The sequence below is a fragment of the Lepidochelys kempii genome, chromosome 1, assembly GCF_965140265.1.
Source record: "Lepidochelys kempii isolate rLepKem1 chromosome 1, rLepKem1.hap2, whole genome shotgun sequence".
Lineage (NCBI taxonomy): Eukaryota > Metazoa > Chordata > Testudines > Cheloniidae > Lepidochelys > Lepidochelys kempii.
Genome location: NC_133256.1, coordinates 112,130,728 through 112,155,829, shown reverse-complemented (window position 1 = coordinate 112,155,829; position 25,102 = coordinate 112,130,728). Strand labels below are relative to the sequence as shown.

Sequence of the window (25,102 nt, the reverse complement as noted above, 5' to 3'; positions counted from 1 at the left end):
AAAAAGAAAAGGAGGACTTGTGGCACCTTAGAGACTAACCTTAGAGACTAATTGGTTAGTCTCTAAGGTGCCACAAGTACTCCTTTTCGTTTTGCAAATACGGACTAACACGGCTGTTACTCTGAAACCTGTTTAACAAAAGCCATTCTATTCAATTACATATTTCATGTTGAGCTTCTCAGAAGAATTTTTGCCCTTGTTTATTTTGTGGGTGATAAATTCAGTTGCAAATCTTGCCTCACTTTATTCTTTGCGGTGAATGTGAGTAGTGTATGAGAAAACCTCCGATTCTTTTAAGTCTCTGCCCTGTGCTCTTGAAGCATTGCTCTTGGGATCAATGTTCTTGCACATCCTTTGGAAATGATGCTCACATCAGGATGTAACCACTTGTTCAGGTGAAGGCATCACTTGCGCCCACTCCAAAATATCTGCACACAAAGATTCAACAGCATCTAACCGCTCAATTTGCACTAGTTTGGTTAGAAGTTCAGGGATACTGTAGCCGGCTGTGCTGATGCGGTCGAAGAGCTGCATGCCATCTGTCATACCACCTATTTCATCCCTTTTTAGTCCAAAGCTCTCAGCAAGGTGGCGCCATGTTTTCACAATAGCTTTTTCTGAGTTGTATGTTGAGCTGAGCATCCTGCTGGTCTTCTCCAGGCAATCAAATGGCAGCTCTGTAGGACTGAGACCTGTGAATTAAAAATTCCTAAGAGTCAGAAGTTCGATATACAGATCTTGGTGACTACTAGAAATGTTCCCTTGTTCAGTACTATAATATTATTAGGATAAGCTTTAAATGTTAAATAATAGGTACACCCAAAAAATCATGAGAGTAACACACTTTGCCTGGTACTCGTCTCTTTGGGTTACTGACACATGAGTATTTTGACACAGATAGGCCTAAATGAATAGCCCCAAATGACAGTATCAAATTGGAAAAGTCTTGAAAGAGAGAAAAAACTGAAACAGGAGAGAGGATAAGAGAAGAATGCATGTGTGAATTTGGGTGGGAAATAACTAAGATAAGAACATAGAACATAAGAACGGCCATACTGGGTCAGACCAATGGTCCATCTAGCCCAGTATCCTCTCTTCTGACAGTGGCCAATGCCAGAGGCTTCAGAGGGAATAAACAGCACAGGTAATCATCAAGTGATCCATTCCCTGGTGCCCATTCCCAGATCCCAGCAAACAGAGACTTGGGACACGTCAGAGCATGGTTTTGCATCCCTGCCCATCCAGACTAATAGCCATTGATGGACTTATCCTCCAGGAACTTATCCAGTTCTTTTCTGAACTCTGTTACAGTCTTGGCCTTTAGAACATCCTCTGGCAAAGAGTTCCACAGGTTGACTGTGCGTTTTGTGAAGAAATACTTCCTTTTGTTTGTTTTAAACCTGCTGCCTATTAATTTCGTTTAGTGACCCCTAGTTCTTGTGTTATGAGAAGGAGTAAATAACACTTCCTTATTTACTTTCTCCACACCAGTCATGATTTTATAGATCTCTGTCATATCCCCCCGAGCCATCTATTTTCCAAGCTGAAAAATCCCAGTCTTGTTAATCTCTCCCCATATGGATTCTTAACTGAGTTGTGTATTGCCATACTACTTTATCCCTTTCTCAGCTAATCCTGAAGTAGCTGTCCCAGGGAATATATTGTAGATGTATCCCTAGTGAGCACTTCAACAGACGTAGCTAAGCATGTTTAGTGTAAGAGTTTCATTTTGGCTTTGCAAACTGGCCAGCAGCCACCAATTTCCTCGTGGTACAAAATTCAGTTATTTAATGGCACAGAGAATACTCTGCTGACAATAATCCTCTCCCACAGATGGCTCAGTGTTTGACTCTCCACTGACTCTGATTCTCTCTGTCTCTATAATTGGAAGGTGGTCTTGCAGGGATGAGATGAGCACAGGTGGTACCATGATGCCTACTGCCTCCATGCATATAAGTTCGTGCAAGAGTTTTATTGTTGAAGTACCTCCATAGGAGATCTTGGTCATATTAGCACTGATCATGGGGCTGAATGGATGCTCTTTGCTAGACAGTTTATCCATAATACTAGATGTAGTACAGGAGACAGTATCAGCAACAAATAATTAAACATCAATTTGTGAACACCTAGAAGATAACAAGGTGATAAGTAACAGTATGGATTTGTCAAGAACAAATTGTGTCAAACCAACCTAATAGCTTTTTTAGACAGGGTAACAAGCCTGGTAGATGTGATATACCTTGACAGTAGTAAGGCTTTTGATACTGTCTTGCATGAGCTTCTCATAAACAAACTAGGGAAATGCAGCCTAGATGCAGCTACTATATGGTGGGTGCAGAACTGGTTGGAAAACCGATCCCAGAGAGTAGTTATCAGTGGTTCACAGTCAAGCTAGAGGGGCATATCAAGTGGGGACCCACATTGATCGGTTCTGGGTCTGGTTCTGTTCAATATCTTCATCAATGATTTAGATAATGACATAGTACACTTATAAAGTTTGCGGACGATACTACGCTGGGAGGAATTGGAAGTGCTTTGCGGGATAGGATTATAATTCAAAATGAACTAGACAAACTGGAGAAATGGTCTGAAGTAAATAGGGTGAACTTCAATAAGGACAAATGCAAAGTACTCCATTTAGGAAGGAACAATCAGTTGCACATATACAAAATGGGAAATGACTGCATAGGAAAGAGTACTGCAGAGAGGGATCTGGGGGTCATAGTGGATCACAAGCTAAATATGAGACAGCAGTGTAACACTACAAAAAAAAAAAAAGAGAACATCATTCTAAGATGTATTAGCAGGAGTGTTGTAATCAAGACATGAGAAGTAATTCTTCCGCTCTACTCCGTGCTGACAAGACCTCAGCTGGAATTACTGTGTCCAGTTCTGGGTGCCACATTTCAGGAAAGATGTGGACAAATTGGAGAAAGTCCAAATAAAAACAACAAAAATTATTAAAGATCTAGAAAACCTGACCTATGAGGGAAGATTGAAAAAATTGGATTTGTTTAGTCTGGAGAAGAGAAGCCTGAGGAGGGACATAACAGTTTTCAAGTATATAAATGTTGTTACAAGGAGGAGGGAGAAAAATTGTTCTCCTTTACCTCTGAGGCTAGGACAAGAAGCAATGGGCTTAAATTACAGCAAGGGAGGTTTAGGTTGGACATCAGGAAAAACTGCCCAACTGTCAGAATAATTAAGCACTGGAACTTGGGAGATTGTGGAATCTCCGTCATTCCTGAAAGGTGGTTAGACACACACTTATCAGAAATGGTCTAGTTATTACATAGTCCTGCCATGAGTACAGGGGTCTGGACTAGATGACCTGTCGAGGTCTCTTCCAGTCCTACGCTTCTATGATTCTGACTTTTGTATTTACGCTCTTTAATTGATTTGGAGACTGATAGCGTTTTTTCCATTTCAAGTTCAATACCAGTGGTGTGGTGGGACCTGGGATCGCACTGAGCCATAGAACACACAGAAAAAGAGAGAATTAAATAAGATTATGTACTCTTTGATGTAGTGAAATGAATTCATGTCCACTGTGCCTAGGTAACACAAATAATCAAGTGCTAAATCGAATTAAACCCTTAAAAACTGTCCAACTTGGAAACTATTGTTTTCAGGATGTGGTGGCAGAGTGGAGGATTTGAGGGAGCTGGGAGCTGAAATACAAATCTGATCCTTCCCAAATCTTAATTTTAAACTTATCAGAACATATTTTCATCAGTTTGTGTTCATCCAATTTACTTAAAATAAATAACTAATACAAATTATACAATTTATAATTAACCCCAAATTTGGATTTTCTCTTTGTAGACCATTTTTTACAGTTATGAAGACAAAAGGAAATACATTCCACAGCCAATAGTTAAGATCTAATTCTATACAGTCAGTTTGTATGTATTTTGTTCACACTCACCTTCGGCAACACCACATACGTTGGCATACACATCAAGTATCTTTTTCCTTCGACTTTGAATCTAAAGGGAGCAGCAACAAAACGTATTTTAAAGACTAGTACCTCATTATTTCTTCAGTCATGTGAGGAGATAATTACTAGGCAAACAGACGCACCAGACACACAGTACAACCTCTTGAGGTGCTCTCTAGAGGCTCCTCTTCCAAGACTCTGAACCCACTGCATTAGCACATAAAGCCGCCAAGGATCTCTTCTGAAGATTCATAGAAGAGTAGGATAAGTGTAAATGAGTTAAGAGTAAACATGTTTTTTGGTTTTCACTTTCCAGTGTTGGAGATCTCATTTTCTGTGTCCCAGTGTCATCTAATTTGGATTAATGAACTTTCTGCTTTAAGTGTTTTAGTATTTAATTTCCCTTTATAGACCCTGCCCAAGGGAGCGAGTAAACTAAATACTATAGCTGCATACCCCAAATTGTTAGGTCCACAAAATTGGACCAGCTGTGATGAATAACTTCTCCTAACACGCTGCAAGAGGGTTGTATTTGCAGGAGTTGTTGCTGGTTTGGCATTAGGGATAGATTATGCTGATTGGAACATTTTCAATTAAATGTTGTTTTTTTTTTTGCCAAAATATGCTTTTTTGTCAAAGCTGAAGCAAAACCATCTTGATTTAGACAAGAAGGGGGTCTGAGGTCCAGGGCTATCTGATCACTTCTGATGAGAGAGACATGAATTGACCTGACTTTTCAATCTGAAACCAGATGTTTTAACACAGTTCTATTTTGCAAAAACGTTGAAAAGGTTTTGTTTTTATTCTAGTGCCAAATGAAAACAATTTTAAAACCTTGAAAGCTGTCAGAATACAGAATTGTTGTCTTCCAGCCAGCTCTAGCTAGGAGCAAGCTATTAGAAAATTTCTCTCTATCATGGGACTCAAGCACTTGTTTCACAAACTCACCAGTTGTCACAAATGTTTTTAGAAAACACCCTGAAAAAAGCCTGCTTGAGCTTCTGGGTTTCTGGGACGATCTTGTCTGGTTTGTTTTCACTGGCCTATAAAAGCCCAGGTACATCAATCAGTTGGATTTCCAGGCCTGTGGTTGTGGACCCCCAATTGACTGCTGCTCACTTGACCAGTCATGTAGACACATTAGGTCTGCAGGTGTTTTGAACATAATGAGATGGGAATACAGCTATTAAATGGGGATTTTACATATTCTTGGTGTTATTTATTTCATAATAAAAACTTGCAAGTTTGGGGTTTTCTAAGTGCAGTAACTGTTGTGCATTTGGAGTAGCCACTTTATAAACATGTCAGGAGCTCTCATTGTTTTTCCTAAGGGGTTTTTAGAGTTCCTCTTAAAGCATCTCAGATCCCCCATTTTCTCTCTCCATTGGCAGCCTCCCTTCTGTGCTGATTTTCTCTGGGGCAGAGAGAGACTAACTAACACCTCCCTCCCAAGTCCAGCGAGAGGGATGCCAAAGGCTGTCTTCTTTTCCAAAGGCTGAGGTTGCTGATTCTGTACTGAGCCTAGCCCACAAGCAAGTGGCTACGTTTGTGTTTTGATCTTGGATCCTCTGTGTAGTACCTCATTGCAAAATATTTTTTTTAAACAGGGAGGAGCAGTCCAGAGTAAGGCAAAGAGCCTGCCAAATCTAGCTTTGAAATTCTCAATATTTTTCTACCTTTCTCTCTAGCTGTCCTTAGCCTCACTCAACACCCACTGAGCTCTATGGTCTGTCTTATAAATACTATTTCATCTGCACCCCCCAAGTACTTTAGTGCTCTTCCAAGGCATGGAACCTGGTTTGGTCCTAAAATGTGAGGCATGGAAGCTGTGTCTCATCACAATCTGTATTTCCACCAAAGACCTTGTTTTATACCTGTTAAGAGGGTCTCAAGTCGTCATAACCATCTTTCAGGGGAGAGGTCTGGGATAAGGGATCTATGCTTTAGACAAGATTACAAGCCAAAGAAATACTTCTGTATCTACTGTATATACAGTCTTCAGAGACTTTTCTTATGACATTGCCACTTGGTCTGAGAACCTGTGTACCAGACCTCAACCCAACGTGAAGTATAGCGAGACAATGGTGCTTACAGTCCATGATGAGTGTGCATTAGAAATACCTAAGGACAGATAACACAAACTCATACATGTCAAGAGTTCATGATAATTTTCAGTTGTTCATAACTTGCTAAAAGCATCTCCCTTGGGGCTGAAGCTTTCCCTGTCCAGTCTTAGTGGAAAGATGAGCTATTTTGGAAAGTTTTGAGCTAAATCATTTCAGCCAGTTAAACTATGCAAGTGTGGAAAGATATTTTTCAAACTTTTTTTTTTTTTTTAAAGATTTTTTTTCAGTCTTGGAAAACCAAAAATGGTTGATATTACAAACTACTATCTTGGCCTGACTGACTTCATTGTGGATGGTATAGTATTTTGAAAGCTATGAAAGTATAAAACATATCCATATGAATATGTGCATTTTCTTTTTAAGTATGCTTTAATGTTAACATGGGTTAGAAAGTTTGGTATGTGCTGAAGCACCTTACACATGTCTTTATATGCCCTTAGCTGCCTTTAAATACACTGTGAGGAAGCCAGCCAGCAGGAAGGAATGTAGGCCACAAGTAGAGAAACCAAACAGTGAGATGGCGCAGGTACAGTTCTTTGGAATATTGGAGCCACCTTCCATGTGACTCTTGTATCTTTGAAAAATAAACAGGAAAACTACGTACAAAAATGAATATTAATGAAACATTAAGGTGTAGAAATGAGCATGTTGTGCTTAAGCACCCAAAAGTCAGGAAATTCAAAAGTTAAGGTTCCCACTATAACACTACGCTAGCCCCATTGTTCATATGCTCATGTTCCTACAGCAACATTAACGCTGCTCTTCTGAACGCTGTACATTTTATGGTATAAATTTTAACAAAAAGTCAATAATACAGCATTAAATAATGCATTTAAACAGAAAAACCAAGACTAAATTTTTCTTTCTTAATTTGCCTGTTTAAATGCATGCCTTGCTGTATTATTGATTTTTTTGGTTCAAATTTATAACCTAAATTGTACAGAGTTCCAGAGAGCAGAGTTAATATTGTTGTAGGAAACCTGCTTTTGAATTTCCTGACTTTTGGGTGCTTAATTTCTCAGCCCTTTACAGTGCATTTTATATGCACACACAGCATTTTTGGCATACTGAAGGAATACTATATGCTGTCTCTACAGAGGAGATTGTCAGACAATTTCTTATTACCATGCAAAACTTTCCTGTAGATTAGTCTGATCAGCATTATAATTCATTGTTTTATTGTGGTGATGATTTATGCATGTGTTTCTTAAAAAAACCTATCAAAATTCGTCTCCATTTTGAGCTTTGAAAAAAGCCTTACCCCAGTTGATTTGTTATTTGTGGAAGATTTGTCCCTGGTGAGATGAACTAAAGATAACAAGCACAGGTCTGGGGTCCCTTGTTTATCGACAGCAGCTTCTTCATCACTGTCCATGCTACGGCTTAGAAGTCGTTCATTCTCGGAAGATGCATCATTTTCACTGAAAAATTAAGGGTAAGGTTATAGCTATGCAGCCTCTGATAGTGAGTCCAATTCTGTCTTTTCTTCTATCTTAGAGTCAATGGAATAATATTTTTCTTTTAAAAATGTCGCTGCTGCGGGAGCATGTAATTAAAGCTTGACCCTGCTATCGAAGATGTATGTGCAACTGTCTCTATTTAAGTTACACAGTCATGAACACCTGCGTGAGAACAAGGAGCAGATCTTATAAAGGATTTAAAAAAAAATGTTTCTTTACTTGGGGCCAAATTCTAGCTCTTCCTGACTTTACCTACGTCTACACTTCGAGCTAGGAGTGTGATTCCAAGCTTGCATTCATGTACTTGTGGTAGTTGGATGGCAGCTAGCACGAATATAAAGAGTAGCCTAGCATAGCCCGGTAGTTCAGGCTGCCCATGTTGTTGTGGCTACACTACTCTTTATACTTTTCCCTCATTGACCTAGCAGGACTATGTGTTGGCAAGCTGGGAATCACACCCTTAGCTTTATAGTGTAGACGTAGTCTTTGTAGTGTGGTACAAAGCTCATTGTGTCATCTAGTGGGGCTCCGCAGCCAGGGAGAGCTCAGAGAATCCTAAAGGCAAATGGACCCGTAGCCGATTATTTCATAGAATCATTTAATTGTGTTATGAATTAACCACAGCAATAGATACGTAATCAATGTGTGATGAATAGATGTAGATAGAGTATAGGAATAAGTAGGATAGTATTATAAGGATATAAGGTTGACAAACATTTATGAGAGAACCGTGTGTGTTAGGTATGTAAGCAAAGTGAGGCTGTCATGCAAGCCCTACAAGCTGAGGCTGGTGTGATTTTAGGTTAGCTGCATAAGGCCTTAGGCCTAAAAGAAGGGTTGACATAAGCAGGTGACCCAGGAATAATCCTGTACCAGTAATGTTACAAGATTACTGTAAAGAATGTGACAATGAGTGATGTTTGGGGAAATATGCTGCAATGTACCTGTCAGGACTGCAAGGCACCCAATTGTAACATCACAGAAAATTCTGCAGCAACTGCAGGTTGCCATGGGGCCTTGTTGATGTAAATGCTAATGCAAATATGGGGAACTAAGAGGCTAGCCTTTGAAAAGTGGGGCACCCCAAACTTTAGGGGGTTTGGAAGTCCTGATAAGGAAAAAGGGGTTGGAATTTTCATGCATATGTAGGAGGGTTATGCGTGTGAGTGTAACTCAGCATAAAAGGGGTTCATCAGCATGAACAGGGAGGAAGAATCCATCAAGAGGCCCTCCACAGATGACCACCTACTGAAAGAGCCACCCATCTTGGTGGTACCCTTGGAGATGTGAGTAGGAGAGCATTTATGCTGGATACCTTTTGGTATTGCTATATGTTCATTTATATACCTGTAACTGTGGGACTGATTATCTGTGTAGTAAGGTTTTTAGTACCAGGAAGCTTAAGAACTTGTGAATGCTGTTGTGGTCCCTGCTATCGTTCCTCATGTGCTCTGAGAGCCTCCAGACCAAATGACATTTTTAATGGTGGTTCTCACTCTGCTAATTCTAATATGGTAGCTCTTAGGGAGCACAAAAATTGGACCCAGGTTACTATGGTTTTAAGAGACCATTGGTCATATCAATCCATCAATAATATAAAGGCTACTGACCTGTGTGACTTTGTGCCATCTAGATGCTGAGCAATAAAGTTAGGGACAAAGTGCTTTTTTGGTGTGTGGGGCAGGAAATGTGTTCTCCCGTGCTGGCTGATAGGCAGCAGAGAAAAGATTAATGAAGAGCACGTACCTGAAAACCACATTCCTGGCACACACTACCAAAATGAAGCTGTCAGGAAAGATGACAGAGCCCTGTAGGGCTGAAGAAGGAGATGGGATGATCAGCCTCCCCCCCACCCCCCCTAGCATCTGCCATCCTATTTTAGAAATTAGAGATGGAAAATACATATTAAGTCATCTAGTCTTTTCCCTGCTGCTGCAAGATTGTTAGCACATTTTCAACTCCCAGGTCTAGCTTTAAAAAACTCAAGCAATGGAGTTTCTGGCACTTCCTGTGGCAGACTGTTCCTCATTCCATTAGATCGCACCATCAGGAAGCTTTTAGCCTATTTTCCCCTTGTCTTAATTGCATCTCCTTTTTTTTCTTGTTGTATTCCCTTGTGCCAGGCTAAATAATTCCTTTGCCTCAAGTATCTGGAAATGGTTATGTTCCTTTCCCACCTTAACCAAGCTAAAATAATGTTTATTTTTCACATACCTTTTAACAGTCTTAGCTGGAGTTGCTGTCAGTTTTTCAAACTCCTCTTTCTCTGAGAAAATCACAACATTTTCTGCAAATCAAAAAATAAAGACATTTAATTGACAGAGAGTTTGCAAATGTGTGTTTTGCCTCACTAGCTTCATCAGCTGGCAGTCTTATTACAAACCTAAATCTCCCTGAATTCTTCTACACTTTTAATTTCTATCACAGGATTAAGTGCAATTTTGGTGGTACAGAAACCTTTTGCATATTCCTTTACTAAATGGAATTGGAGTTTAAACAATTAAAAAGGGGAATTGCACAGGAAGATGGATTAAGGGAGTTTAAGCCCTGTGTTATCTGGTGTGGAGAAAGTGGAAACCATAAAACAGCTCAAACCTTGTATGTCTTTCTTCTCTTCTTGCATATTCGCTTGGACTTCGACTGAATGGCTGGTGCAACAGGCTAGAATATAAAGAATGTAACTTATTACTAGTCATTCTCAGCAGTTGTCTGGAGATAGTATTTTGCAACTGGAATTTCTTATGCCGCACAATTACCTTGACCAGAAGGTTTCGTTTTCACAATGTAAAACATGATGATTAAGACAATGGCAATAGCCATTATGAATATAGTAGACATGGCAATTATAAGAGCAGTAGCCAGATGCCCTTGTCCTGAAAGATCTGCTGGAGACACAAAGAAATAGTTTATTGTAAAGGAGCCATTACTGAAAACAAAAATGTTTATCAGTTTGAGGTCTGCACAAAACTTAATCCCTAGTTCATTTCTTTATTTACTTAAAACTTAATTAATTTATTTGAACTGGAGCTTTGCTGGATGAAACACTGCAGAAGTTAGCTCTTATGCTTCAAAAGCCAACCAATATACAGAATTTTACATAGCAGTGTAGTTTGTTCTACAATAGTTAATGATACTTACAACAAACACTAGATCGTGTAGTCCTGCAGAGATGAAGGAAGCTATAATGTCCTCTAATATTAAAAGAAATTATGTATGAAGAGGAAAATATACTATGCTTTTCCAATTACCTTGTGAAACTTTCAATGTTTCAATAAGAAGAAATATGAGCTACCAAAATTTGACCTCTTTTCATATTTCAGTTTTTTAGAATTATATACACAAACTATTTCATTAAATTTTGTTTATGCTTTACTTATTGTAAAAAGGAAATTTATGAAAATTAAATATGTGGATGAAATTCCTTTGGTAATTTTCTTTTCTGCCACTGTCATTCTGCTCCTGAGAGAATGAGGTTTGTCAATGTTACGAACAGGTGAAAATAGTATGCTGAAATTTATGTCGGCTGGAAATTATAACAGACTTATAGGCCCAGTTTTGCCCATGGTTGCACTCACAGCTGGCTTCAGTGAGGTCTTTGTGTGTGCACATCTGAAGATAGGATTTGGCTTTTTCTCAGACAGAAAATGGTGTTCCTCCGTATCATAACATACGGTATTGCAGTTAATTGTGTGTAACTGTAAACAGCTGCTAGCTCTCAACCCTGAGTGAAAGTTGGACGTTCTCTTAATTGTAAAATCAGTTATTTAGCTTTCCTTTATAGAACAATGAAACAAGTCAGTAAAACAACAAAATGTGTAATTTCTTTTCATAGACCTACACCACCAACACACAAAGAGGGTGTACAGCTAGTAATGTTCCATCAGTGTGAACATGTTTAAAATTCTTCTGTTGGAAGATTTATCAGAAGTGCAGGTGAAAACTCTAATATGTATAGTTTGATTTGTGTTGGTTTGTATGGATTATAAAACCTGTCTGATGCCATTTTTAGAGATGCTTCTCTGGGATGAAACCATTGTTTAAAAATAAATTATACAACTTTGATGTGATGGGGAGCCAAAAAAGGGATCTTAAAACAAGGAAAAATTCAATCATCAGAATAGGAGCTGCTGTTGTCTAGACAGTATATCTTTGGGAGCACCCACAAAGAAGGAATTACAGTAGTAAGATTTGAAAAAGGGAATAATTGATAAATGATTCTAATTGTTTCTTTTCAGAACAATATACGGAAGAAAGTACAAGGCTGTTCTTGTTATGAAATCTGAGTATAAGGCCATTGACAAATATGTCATTCTAACACCCACTGTCTTTATGCTAAGGAGATAGGCTCAGTAAAATGAACTGTTAGGCTAGGTGCTTAACATAACAACCATCTAAAACCCACTAGCAACCAGCTTTAGTTGGATAATTTTATTAAATAATGTGACATCTGTAACTGGATATCATGTTAGCAGCCTGACAACTGACTGGAAGCATGAGGTAGGTCTGGACAGTGTCTGACCAACAATGAAAATATACATTATAGTTCCTAAAGAATAATACCCAATAGTAACATATACATTCAGAAGAGCATTGGTCCTACCACTAATCCCTCAGGCAAGGCACAGAGAAGCAGGCTGAGGTCTAAACTGACCCATGGCTGACTGCTTTCTTCAGTAGGATTCAAGCCAAAGCAGTAGCTGGCAGCTCAACAACAGACAGTAAGCACGTCAGAAGAATACTGTGATCAATACTACTGAATGCTGAAAAATGAAACAAAACTGAAAGGGAATTGAATTAGCAGAACTGAATAATGCATAATTCGCATTCACCAGATCATCCTCTGTGGTATGGTACACTCGATAGCCTGATCGGAATTTTCAGATAAGTCAAATTAACGTTTATATCAGAATATAAATAAGTTAATAAAACCAGGATGAAAATTAGGCATCAGCAAAGAATTTTTTAAGAACGAATGTCAAAGAGATTCATTATGCCTCAGATAAATAGTGCCATGAAAAGTAAATCCTCCCTCAGCAGTGAAGTGGGAGTGGGATCCAAAGAGACATGATCTTGCGCTCAAGCCAAAATTTTGTGTGTGTGATATCAGAGAGAAAAACTGAAAGCCAAAGACAGAGTCAATAATGATAATAAATAACTTAAAAGCTGACTTAATATATTTCTCTCAATGTCTGGAGCTCATTCATGAAATAAATTCATCATAGGGGTAACTACATCCGTCCTTACTTCAGAAACAGCATCTGAATATTTTAACATATAGTCTCCATGCTTCAGAAGGAGTGTTTGATCATGTTGATGTCATTTTGCTTCAAGGGGTTTTTAATGTCCTCAAAAGAGAGGTAAGAAAAGGGAGAAGATCGAGCCACAATCCGCAAAAAAACTGTTATACTTGCTTTTCTAACACAGATTTCGCACATAGCATTGACAGAAGATGAATTTAGAATCAGGTAGGTAACATCAGAGATGAAAATCAGAGGCAATAAGCTAGGATCTAAAAAGCCATGTAGAGTTATAGAAAATTATAAATACTTCAAAGAGTGTGGGAATCTGAATTAAAAATGAGACATAAAATGTCTGGAAACATGGCTTCCTACATCACAAAAACAGACACACAATGGTCAGCTTTGATAATTTTTTATTAGTTGTTTCCCGCCCCCCACTATGTATACAGTGTTCTTATTTTCATGTATTTTTGAAAAACCAAAAATAATATTGTAGAACTGTTTGTTTAGTCCAAAAAGAGAATGGCCACATAGTTATGTTAAATTATTTTCACATTTCTGGCCAGGCTCTGCTGGGGCATAATAACATTTCCTTGTTGCTAGAAATAATGAGCTAAATTAATTGTCGGCATAAATCAGTACAACTCAGTTGAAGTCCATTTTAAGTCCATCTCCACTGAAGTAATAGTATTGATTAATCCAGGAATAAGAAATCATTGTAAATTATTATTATTTTTAGTGATTCTTCAAATGTGGGAAAATAGTGCAAAGTAATTTTACAAGAGGTGTTTTCAGTTCAACAGTACATTATACCAGCTGATACTGTATTCTGAAGAAATAGCTGCTGAATAAACCTGGGGAAGCTTTTCTTACCTTTGTGTGAATGCTGAAAAGGCGAGAGCGTGTTTGTGCCAGAGGTACTTGGGAAAATGGCTGAAACACCAGAGGTCATGCCAGCACCTGCAATAGTAACAAAATTGCCATAAATTTCCCTGCTTACCTTGTGAAGTTTCAGCCATGTCTTGACCTAGTCATAGTAAGCAGAGCACTCACTTAGTTTCACTGAATTTCCCATTCATTAAAAAATAATCCACAGAGCCACTTTTATTTTCCGTAATGTCAACAATCTGCAACATTTCTGGCATTTTGAAAAATGTATTTAATATATATTTTTGCATAGGACTTGAGGGAATTTTCAAACCCCCACTGACTGGTTTATTAATCTGTATAAAGATAAAATGTTTTATGATATACACAGGGTCAGATTTGCTCAATAGGTTCCCCTCGTGTGAACTGGGAGCAGAATATCTGCCAAGAGTGAGTCAAAGTGACGCAAGTCACTCACAACCCCGCTCCATTATGGAGTCTGGAGCTAGCCAGTGCAACCCACAACACAGGAAGGTCATCTAGGAGATTCATCAAATGAGTGCCTCTCTCAGGCAGCCTCCATCAGTGAGATTTCCATAGAGCCTTGATTAATATTTAAAGCTACATTTTTCCAGTGGAGACTCTAGGGAAGATGATAAACGATACTGCAGAATGCCTTCCTCTTGGTGAAACTGCATAGGGAGTATACATATTTTTTGCAGCCTGGCAGGACAACATGCTTCATATGATCCTGCCAGCTAGAATCCATCATCTAGAAAAAACTATAAATCACCATTGTTATAAGACAAAGCCCTTACATCTATTGTAGAAAACAATTAGCAATGACAGAGAGAGATGGATAGGATAACTTAATAGGTTCTTTTCCCTGCCAGATTTCTATGGTTGATTTCAAAAAACCAATAGTAATTTTTTAAAATTCAGCTGTGATGCAATACAAGTGCTATGTTTTCAGAATGGAAAATCAGGTCAGAAACTGGCGCAAAATACCAATCCTGCAAGCTTCTTTTGACTCTAGGCAAAGACAGAAACAGTGGGAACTAAGCCGGAAGCTAGGAATACTCTGAGTATCTCACTGTAATAAGATTCCAAAACAGGAATTAGAAATTAAGGTTAGAAAAGACCATTCTTATCACTCCTGCAAGAACTTTTAAAGAAGTCTGCAAATGCAAACACTGAAAAGTTTTTGAACTATTCTAAGGTGCAATGTAGTCTTCGTCAAGCAAAATGATAAAAATCACGAATTCTTCACATTTACCTTGTGTAGCAAAAGGCAAGTATTAGTGAGTTAATCCTTCTAAGACTAAAAGTACTGTACAGCTAGTCTGTGTTTGTGGGAGCATGGGGATAGTATAATCATCAAAGACCTAGTCTGGCAAATTCACACCACAACTGAAAAATGACTAATGCTATTCTGCTGTTCTGGGAAATGTGGTACGGAATTTCGGGTCTTGGCCCATCACTTAAGGTTGACAGGAAATTAAGTTGTCTGGTAGGGTATGAAAAATGTCTCATGGCCTATGAAGAAGAGAAATATACATGATCTTTAAATAAACAAAAATGTTTTTTAGAAAATGCAAAAATATTACCCAATATAAAATGTGACTGTGTGTTTGGAATGATAAACACATACTCTTAACTTGGCACACAGAATACAGTGTAGATGACTTAAAAAGATTTTTTTCCTATAACAATGGCAAAACACCTTCCAAACCTCATTTGTTGGCATGGAAGGAAATAAATATTATTTATTACACTTTCCTTTTTTAAATTGAAACAGCATTTATTTCTATAGAATTTTAAATATATTGGTATGTTAACACAGGCACTTTCAGTGCTATGTAGATAAAATAATTACATCTGTTTAATCTTTAAAATGTGTATATTGGAAGACAGCCCTTAGTTTGCAGAAAACTTAGCAACCGGACTGATGACTAAGAACCCCGTTCTGTTCATGGTATTCTTGTGAATTACGATGAATAAATAATAGAACCAAGTCCAATAGTCCTTAATCATTCCTTACTTAGGCAAAACTTTCATTGACTCAGTTTCCCATTTGTTTAAATAAGAGTTTTGCCTGAAAAAGGACTTTAGGGTTTGACTCATAGAAGTTACAGATGGAAAAGATCCACTAAGTCACCTAGAGAATCATAGAATCATAGAATATCAGGGTTGGAAGGGACCTCAGGAGGTCATCTAGTCCAACCCCCTGCTCAAAAGCAGGACCCATACCCAATTAAATCATCCCAGCCAGGGCTTTGTCAAGCCTGACCTTAAAAACTTCTAAGGAAGGAGATTCCACCACCTCCCTAGGCAACGCATTCCAGTGTTTCACCACCCTCCTAGTGAAAAAGTTTTTCCTAATATCCAACCTAAACCTCCGCCACTGCAACTTGAGACCATTAGTCCTTGTCCTGTCCTCTTCCACCACTGTGAATAGTCTAGAACCATCCTCTCTGGAACTACCTCTCAGGTAGTTGAAAGCAGCTATCAAATCCCCCCTCATTCTTCTCTCCCGCAGACTAAACAATCCCAGTTCCCTCAGCCTCTCCTCATAAGTCATGTGTTCCAGACCCCTAATCATTTTTGTTGCCCTTCGCTGGACTCTCTCCAATTTATCCACATCCTTCTTGTAGTGTGGGGCCCAAAACTGGACACAGTACTCCAGATGAGGCCTCACCAATGTCGAATAGAGGGGGACGATCACGTCCCTCGATCTGCTCGCTGAGAGAGACAAGCTTACACAGAGTTCTTCTTCAAGGTTGTCTCTCTCATCAACAGACATTGGTCCAATAAAAGATATTACCTCACCCACCTTGTCTGTCTGATATCCTGGGACCGACACAGCTACAACAACACTGCGTAGTAGGTGACCTAATCTAGCTGCCTACCAGTGCAGGATTGGTCCCTTTATGTTGTAGTGCTCTATCAAATCTAGCTAAATATCTCAGATGTGGCTCTTTTACCATGTTTCTTGGAAAACTATATTCCATAGTACGAAATAGCTCCCAAAAAGGAAGTCTTTATTTGCTATTTAGTCTATTTTTTTCTTTAATTCCCCCCTCCCCTAAATTTCTAAAGCTGCAGAATGAGCACCCATTTCTACTTTGACCTCTGGTCACTTCTCTGTGACAGATCTGGTCCAAAGAGAAGTTAGGTATAAGCCATTAAAACACCCTTTGCTGTTAGACCATTCAAAATATAAAAATGAAATTAGTTTCTATATGAAATGGAGATTAAGGATAAATAATCCCTGAATTTCTCTACCATTGTGCTAGTTCTTTGCACAGAACTGAATGTTACCTTCTGTGATCTTTATCTATTTATTTCTTCATCACAGTTTGATAGTGGGGTACTTAAATCAATGTTCAGCCTATGGAATGGGCTGAAAACAATTGTGATGCCATACAATTCTTCCAGGCTGCAACAAGTCAAAAATAGCTATTCTTACCCTGAAGTTCAAGTAACACAGGCAAATAATATGCTGCTTTGTCTGCTTTTAGATAATCCAACAAGCTCTAGCTCGTCCCTCTTTTTTTAGTTGAGTTCAAGCATGTATTAATTCAACTGTTTCTGTTTTGCTTGATCAGGCTTTCAGCCACTCTTATATTGTTAACAGTTTGTCATTCCTCCATGAACAGGAGGAACAGTCAGGGTGTAGAACACGATTGCCCAAATATAGGACCAAGAGATGCTATTAGAGAGAGCAATTTCTGTACTTCACACCATTACTTTCTTACTTCAAACTGAGAGATAGATACCCTACCCTGTTCTACAGCAGCATGTCAAGGAGTCTTCCATTCTCGGAGTCTGTTCTCAGGCTCAAAGTTCAGTACATGTAGGATCAGAATGATTGAACAAGAATTTTCCTATGATTACCTAGGAATGGGATCGATTGGGTTTTTTTGTAGTAAATGTCATCACGAACTCCACTCTGATGCTACAACAGAGTTGTCTTTCAAATATACTTATGTAAGTGTTAGTAATCACACCCATTTTAAGCCTGATATCAAATTTAATAATTTGGCAGATTTTATTATGAGCTAAGATTTTACTTTGGATGTGGTTTTGAAGAATATGCCAAATAATGCACCTGCATTGAAAGGTGAAGTGAAAACTGCCAGGTTTTGAAGGTCTTTTGTTAAATATGCTGCCAGCTTTTGTCAGCTTTCGATGGATAAAAGGGGGGGGGAAACCCTTATTAGCTTTCACTCTTTTCCCACCCAACAATACATCAAGACTATGAAAGTCTAGTTTGTATCCACAGACCACATTCCTAACGCTGGTTCCAATGCAGATGCTGTCACTTACATTATCTCTCAAGATTTAGACATCGTTCAGGCAGAGAAATTCTAAGTGCACGCAGCACCACATATGGAAATCACTCTATTCTGGCCATATTGTAGGGCAGTGTATTTTACATTCTTAGGCACCCGTGTGTAATACCATTGGAATGTAACAAAGACACCCGCTAGCAGTGCTATATCGTTAAGGGTTTGTTAGCTTTTCCATTATAAACCTTGTTATTTAGGAAGATTATAATTTGGCCATCAAAGTTTTCTCTGGACTCAGACTCTGCCTTCAGCCTTATTTTTCAAAAATGTTTTAAAAATAATTTTGATTGTTTTAAGAGAATAATTGCATTTGTTTTCACATTTGAATGTGCTTTTGTAACTCAGAAGCAGCTTTCACTTTTAAATCACTATGTAGCCAGTCATTTGTCCATAATGCAGATTAGGTGCTGTGTATTAAAGTAACTTTTTTGCTTTCTTTCCTTTTAAAGAACAGTTCTTCTGTGCGCAGCAGGACTATTACAATTATTTGTACTTAGCAAGCCCAATTCACAATAAAGAACACTACTGCACTCGTTGGGTGGCAGGCACAGGGGGAGGTTTGTGGACATGTTGCCCAGATAATATATATGGCTTTTCATAAAAGCTGGTGCAATGCGATGTACAAATGGAAAAACACATTTATTATTATTTTTCTTTGTTTAGTGAAGCGGTGGATACTGAAATGAACTGTATTAGGAGGAATATCCTGCACGGACTTTAAAAGTTATTACATGTATTTGAACTGAATACAGTCTGGTTTTGGAAGTCCTCATGGATGTGCAGATTGAAAAGAAAAAAAGTTGGGCAATATTTAAAATGTATAATAAGGCACATTCTGAATATCGCCCCTAAAACACGAACTTGGATGAACGTGAATAAAACATCAATGCCAGTGACCAGTCTTGAAGTTGTGGGTTTATCTGTTTGTTTTCCTTCTCTTTTCTGTCTCCCACCTCCCTTTCCTTCACTCCCCTTTCTGTGTTCTGCCTCTTTTATTCCCTCCCCATATAATTCCTTCTTTTCCTGTATCTAGTGACCATCTCCATCAAATTCTCTCCTTTTCTCTGTGTCTCTCTCTCCTCATTGCTTTCTCTCAGATCTCCACACTATCCATTCATGCCATATATTTCTTCCTCCAGTTTTCTGTCTCCCTATTTGTTATCCTCTGCCTCCCTATTCCTACCTGCTTTTCTCCTACCTGTTGCCCTAATATTTTCTCCTGCTACTTCACTTTCCTTTCCTAAGTTCCACTCACCTGCTCTTCCCTTTTCATCATCATCTTGTCTCCCCTCCCTTCCAAAGATTTCCCCTCGTAACGCTAACCAAAATCTATGCCTCTAGAGGCCAGTCAAAAGGATCCATGCAATGTATGGGCTGGGCATGGTGGTACTCAGCAGCAAAGATCAGATGACCCCTTTTCTCCTCAGTGCAGCTATTTGGAGTGGTGGTGAGAGAATGGCAGCTCCTCCTTCTGCTGGCCAGTCCCAGGGGGCCCTACTACTGGGATAGAAGTGTCAGCAGCAGCAAAGCTGGCAGGACACCATGCTGGTGTGTAACTTCTTAGGTGTTCTTGAAGCACACTGCTCTAGGTGAACACCAACTAGGTTGTCACAGCTTTTTCACAGTATACTTCATACACAGTGTAAAAATATGTGCCTTTACAGTACCTGGCAGTGTCACAGCAACTCTGTAAATAGTGTGTATTTAAAATTGTCTGTAAAACTCTGCCAGGGGAATGAATGGCAATGTATACTCATTAGAAACGTACTGCCTTCTGAACAGCTCGTGCAGGGGCTGTGAGGGGAGCAGAAGTAAGACAAAATGGAAAAAAAATAATGGTAACCCAGAATATGGGTTGGACTGAAATCTAGACTGGTGAAAGGCAACGAAGGTGTGAAATCTGTAACTGGCCCTGAGCAAGGCACCTTGAACCAAGACTACAAGTGTAAATCTAGTCCTAAGGATAGGACTAGCTATCTGGTAAACACAGGCCAGAATTTTCAAAGTGTGACTTCATATTTAGGCACCTATATGCATGGTCTTTTAGAGGTGCAATTCCCAAATGGGAGCTGCAGCATCTGTTGAAATCAGTCCATTTATTTAGGTGCCTAATATTAGCCTGTCAGATTTGGAAACGTTGCATAACCACACACTGAAATCACTAACTAAGAGGAAGAATCTCCCAGGCAATAGAATTTCACCTTAAATTGGAGAAGATTGCTGAATAGTAAAAATGGCATTTGTGAGGTGTGCAATAATGGTATCATTTCCAGAAATACAGCCAAAGAGATACTGGGGGCCTAACCTAGTGCTTATTGAAATCAGTGTAAGAACTCCCGTTGGCTTCAGCCGTCACGAGATCATGCCCACTGTGAAATAATTTAGCTCCCAAATTTGAGCCTTTTAAACCTGTAATAATTTGGCGATATACAGCCAAACTTTTACATTAGCTCTTGCCAAACTTGTAAGTAGCCACTGGTGTTAAAACACACAAAAGGATACTTTTTGTGCTGTTGTGTTCTCTCTGCTACCCCTTCAAGTAGCAACACCATTTTTCTCTTGTGTCTTTGATTAGGTGGCTGTGATGGGGTGTCCTACCCTACACAAGCTCAGGAGGAGTGAAGGTGGCAAGCTGAGCCAATTAACTCCTTAGGCTGTATGTGGAGGAGGAGTCAGGGAGCAGGGGTTGATTAAATGAGGCTTAGCTGGGCAGGAAAAGGAAAGGCCTGTATAAAGCCCAGGAGCTGAGAGCAGAAAGGGGCTGCAGGGAGGAAATCTTCAGTTGCTCCCTGGGTGACGGGAGGTGTGTTGGTACTATAAAGGGTAGTCCACAGTTACTCCTTGGGAGGAGGGAGTTGGGAGGCTGGCAAACCCAAAGAGGAGGGAATCCAGGAAAGTCGGCAGAGGCTCAGGGGAAAGCACCAAGGAATAGGAGTGCAGACCTTGGCTGCTGACTGGAAGGACCCTGAGCTGGAACCTGGAGTAGAGGGTGCCTGGGGTCCCTTACCAGTCACTGGGGACATGGCACAGGCCAGGCCAAGGACAGTGTACTGCCTGGGATGATTTGTTCTGGAAAGATTTTGTGACACCCCCCCGGAAGGGGGAGCCATGTCAAGGGAGCAGGCCGGGTCATGAAAGGGACGCTGCAGTTCCTGGAGTGAGAGGGGTTGATAGGATGACAGAAGAGACACCACCTGAGGAGGGCACAACGTCTGGCAGAGCTAATCCCCAGGACGGCTGGGAAGAGGCGCTATGAGCGGTAAGTGCACCCTGTGACAGTGCTCTCTGGAGGGAGCGGAGGTGATGATTATTCTAGGCTATGTGGCCTTGGTTTGGCACTTCACTTGCATGTGTTGTATTTTGATTTTGGATTTTATAACTGTTGTAATTATTATGTGGCACCTATAATTTATAGGTTTCTGCTCTGTGAATTAAACTCTGTATGTGGAGTCTAACATCTCTTTTGCTGTGCAACATGAAAGGGATAAAAAGAGCTGAAATTCTACTATAATGGCTCCAAAAAATGTGAGATGGAGGAGAATGGACCCAAAATGACATTAATCTCCTAGTCTTGCTATGAGACCTTGGAAGCCCTTCTACGTGAGTGGCATGATGTTGGGGTTCTACTGGTTTTGGGGCAGACTTGCAAGACTGAAAGGGGGCAAAGCTGTGGCAACTCCCTAGAATTTCCCACTGTCGCTCATGTGAAAAAAACATGGCATCATGGTTTCTGAATGAGTTGTGAGACTAGGAGCTGGTGTTCCACAGGCAGCATGGAGAGGCAGGCCCTCTCAAAGGATGACACAAGATCTCCATAGTTGGAACAAAGTTTTCCCATAGATCCTCAGGCTTCAGGTGACTGAGCAGGCATTCTTTTTTGTTGGCCCTCGAATCCCTCCCTCTGAGGTTTTGTCTAGAATAAGAAATGAGGCTGAGGCTAATATACCCTGACGTAACCTCAAACTCTTGTCTTCATGTTGCCAAACCTCAAGGGAATGAGAGCTGGGCTACTCCACCTAGTGAACAACCTAGCATTTCCCTAGACATCTCTTCCATTCTGCGTGGTAAGAGGAATTGGGTGCTCTAAGGTCAAAGAAGTGAAGAAAATAAGTTTGTCAGTTCCAGCTAACAAGGCTATTCATTTGTAAGCATCACTGGACACAAGGAAGAAATGGGTGGGGCAAGGGAGCAATGTGGGGGGAGGGAATGATCAAATACAAAAGGACAGAACTGGCAAGGAAAGAAAATGGTGATATTACAAAGAACGGAGAGTTACAAATAATTTTTATATATTTTTTTCTTTTTATATAGTATTACTAGTACTGTAAGGAGTTTTTCTGTGTTAAGTGTTTTAAGCATTTCAGCTAAAGGCCCAGAATTCAGGGTTTTTAAAACACAGCTATAAAAGTGATCTTCTGATTGGAACATGACATACAAAGCCCTCAGCCTTTTAATAAATTATTTTGTACTACATTAAAATTCTCATCTGTTTGGTTGTTTTAAAGTTCTAAGAATGCACCAACAACAAAAGGGATGTTTCCAGATGTTAGCCTCACTCTGATAATGAAAAAATTACTTTAGTATCTCTTTTAAAAAATTAAATTGTCAGACCATTAGTCCAGGTGTGTTAGGTTTAAAAAACTACATAGGTTGATTAATACCACTTCTTTCAGCATGTGAGCGGGGGGGAGGGGGAGATTAGAAGGAATGATTTTTTGACTGATCTGCTGTCATGGCTGCTTTAAAAAAATCCACATTTTTGGCACAATGCACCTGATTGTGCTGTGAGTACTGCAAGTGGATGTATTTATTAGCTGCCCCTGGAATATTCTTTCTTATATGTGTATCTCAGTTGCTTTGGGGTCAGAGTCTTGTTTCCCAAAGGTCTTGTGGCCTCTGATCTAGTTAGTATCTGTAACACATAGCTGGGCAGATATCCCTCATAACGATAGCTGCAGTCTATGGGAGGGGGGGAGCGATAGCTCAGTGGTTTGCACATTGACCTGCTAAACCCAGGGTCATGAGCTCAATCCTTGAGGGGGCCATTTAGGGATTTGGGACAAAAATTGGGGATTGGTCCTACTTTGAGCAGGGAGTTGGACTAGATGACCTCCTGAGGTCCCTTCCAACCTTGAGATTCTATGACTTAATGAGATACTGGCCAATATTCTACAAACTGTAGCCATATAAGAAGCATGATTTAGTCAGCATCCTCATCCCCATTTCCACAGTATCTCTGTTTTCATCTAATACAGGCCACTAATTTCTCTGTATTTTACCAAGTCTCCTTTACACCTTTGTTATGTTTTGCCAGGTGTTCATTCACCTGGATATATCGAAACAGACATGCAACTAATTTGAAGGCAGCATCCATTGTAGGCCTTCTGTCTTCATAGGATTTGCAATGTTCTTAGTCAAAGAGCTGTATGTACTTGAATCCGATGCTTATCTGAGATCTGATCTGGGAGAGCGAAAGTGAGGTCACTTCCAGCACTTTCTTGACTGACATCCAGAGCTAATGCTCATTTTGGGAGTTTTGCAGTCCTTGTTCACCTACTACATCTCAGCCAACCTTCCTAGTGGGTTGTACTGCTCGCTAATCTCTCACAAGTAGGAATAAGGAGAGGCCACTTGAAGGAAGAGAGGTTACTTTTAAGTAGCTCTTCTATGAGAGTCACCTCTACATAGTCACACTCCCCAGCCACCTTCCCTGCTTCTTTGGAGTCTCAGGAAAAGAATTCTGACATTAGGGAAGGAACTGAAAGCTCTTGGGCACATTTCCCCTCATGTTATCCTCAGAATCCTCCATGAGGTTTGGAGGAGGGAGAAATGAGCAGCTCTAACATTTACTGCTGGCAAGAAGATTCTACAGTTTAACGCCGGGAGTCGCTAATCCCACAAGAGTGACTAGGCAGAGGTGGCGCCCTGGAAGAACAACACTGGTAAGTAACCTCTTTATTACATTACTGATTTATTATTTTATGTGAGGAAAAACATAGATAAAATGGGCTGCCAAACTTCTGAAAGTAAAATTTCTAAAAAGTCAATTGTTTTGGCTTTTTCCTCCCTCCCTCCCTTTTTTTTTGATCACTTCATTCTTCTACTTTCCCCAGTCCCTTCTTTCTCTATAGATCAGCAAGTCTTTTGTCCACTGATGTACGTGCGTGTGCGTGTGTGCGTGTGCGTGTGTGTTTAAAAACTGAATCTGGAGGGAATTTTCCTACTGTTTGACATATGGCAGCTATTCTGACAACACAAACCTTTCTGAGAGGAAAAGATGGGAGACAGTTGAGAGGACAAAGGGAAATAAGTAAAAAGATTTAAAATATTCTGGCAATTCCATTTGCTGTAGAGTTTTTTACACTATCCTGTTTCTTTCTTCATGTAAACCATAGCCTTTTTTGATGTCCTAGAATCATAGGAATGTAGGGCTGGAAGAGACCTTGAGAAGTCATGAAGTCCAGCCCCCTGTGCTGAGGCAAGACCAAGTAAACCTAGACCATCACTGACCACTGTTCTTAAAAACCTCCTGTGATGGAGATTCCACAACATCCCTTCAAAGCCTATTCCAGAGCTTACCTACACTTATAGTTAGAAAGTTTTTCATAATAGCTAACCTAAATCTCCCTTGCTGCAAATTAAGCCCATTACTACTACTTGTACCTTCAGTGGACATGGAGAACTATTGATCACAGTCCTCTTTAGAGCAGCCCTTAAGTATTTGAAAACTGTTATCAGGTCTTCCCTCTCTCTCTCCTTTTCTCAAGACTAAACATACCCAGTTGTTTTTTTTTAACCTTTCCTCTGAACTCAGGTTTTCTAAACAATTTATCATTTTTGTTGCTCCCCTCTGGACTCTCTCCAATTTGTCCACATCTTTCCTAAAATGCGGTACCCAGAACTGGACACAGTACTTCTGCTGAGGCCTCCCTAGGGCCAAGTAGATAGAGACAGTTATGTCCCGTGTCTCATATACAGCTCTCCTGTTAATACACCCCAGATTGATACAATCATTTTTTCCAACGGCATCACATTGTTGACTCATATTCAATTTGCGATCACCTCTAATCCCCTGATCCTCTTCAGCCGTACCACCACCTACCTGGTTATTCCCCAT

At 39.8% G+C, this 25,102-nt stretch overlaps 1 protein-coding gene across 1 annotated transcript in view; it reads right to left on the bottom strand.

Moving 5' to 3' along the window:
- Window positions 1-372: 372 nt before the first annotated feature.
- EDAR (ectodysplasin A receptor) overlaps window positions 373-25,102 on the bottom strand; it is a 70,133-nt gene continuing 45,403 nt past the window's right edge. Inside the window, exons 5-11 of the mRNA XM_073327446.1 lie at window positions 13,640-13,726; window positions 10,283-10,408; window positions 10,122-10,187; window positions 9,741-9,813; window positions 7,328-7,487; window positions 3,929-3,989; window positions 373-692 (exon numbers count right to left, since the gene is read on the bottom strand). Of these exons, the coding sequence (XP_073183547.1) occupies window positions 373-692; window positions 3,929-3,989; window positions 7,328-7,487; window positions 9,741-9,813; window positions 10,122-10,187; window positions 10,283-10,408; window positions 13,640-13,726 (893 nt within the window). The remainder of the gene's footprint in view (window positions 693-3,928; window positions 3,990-7,327; window positions 7,488-9,740; window positions 9,814-10,121; window positions 10,188-10,282; window positions 10,409-13,639; window positions 13,727-25,102) is intronic.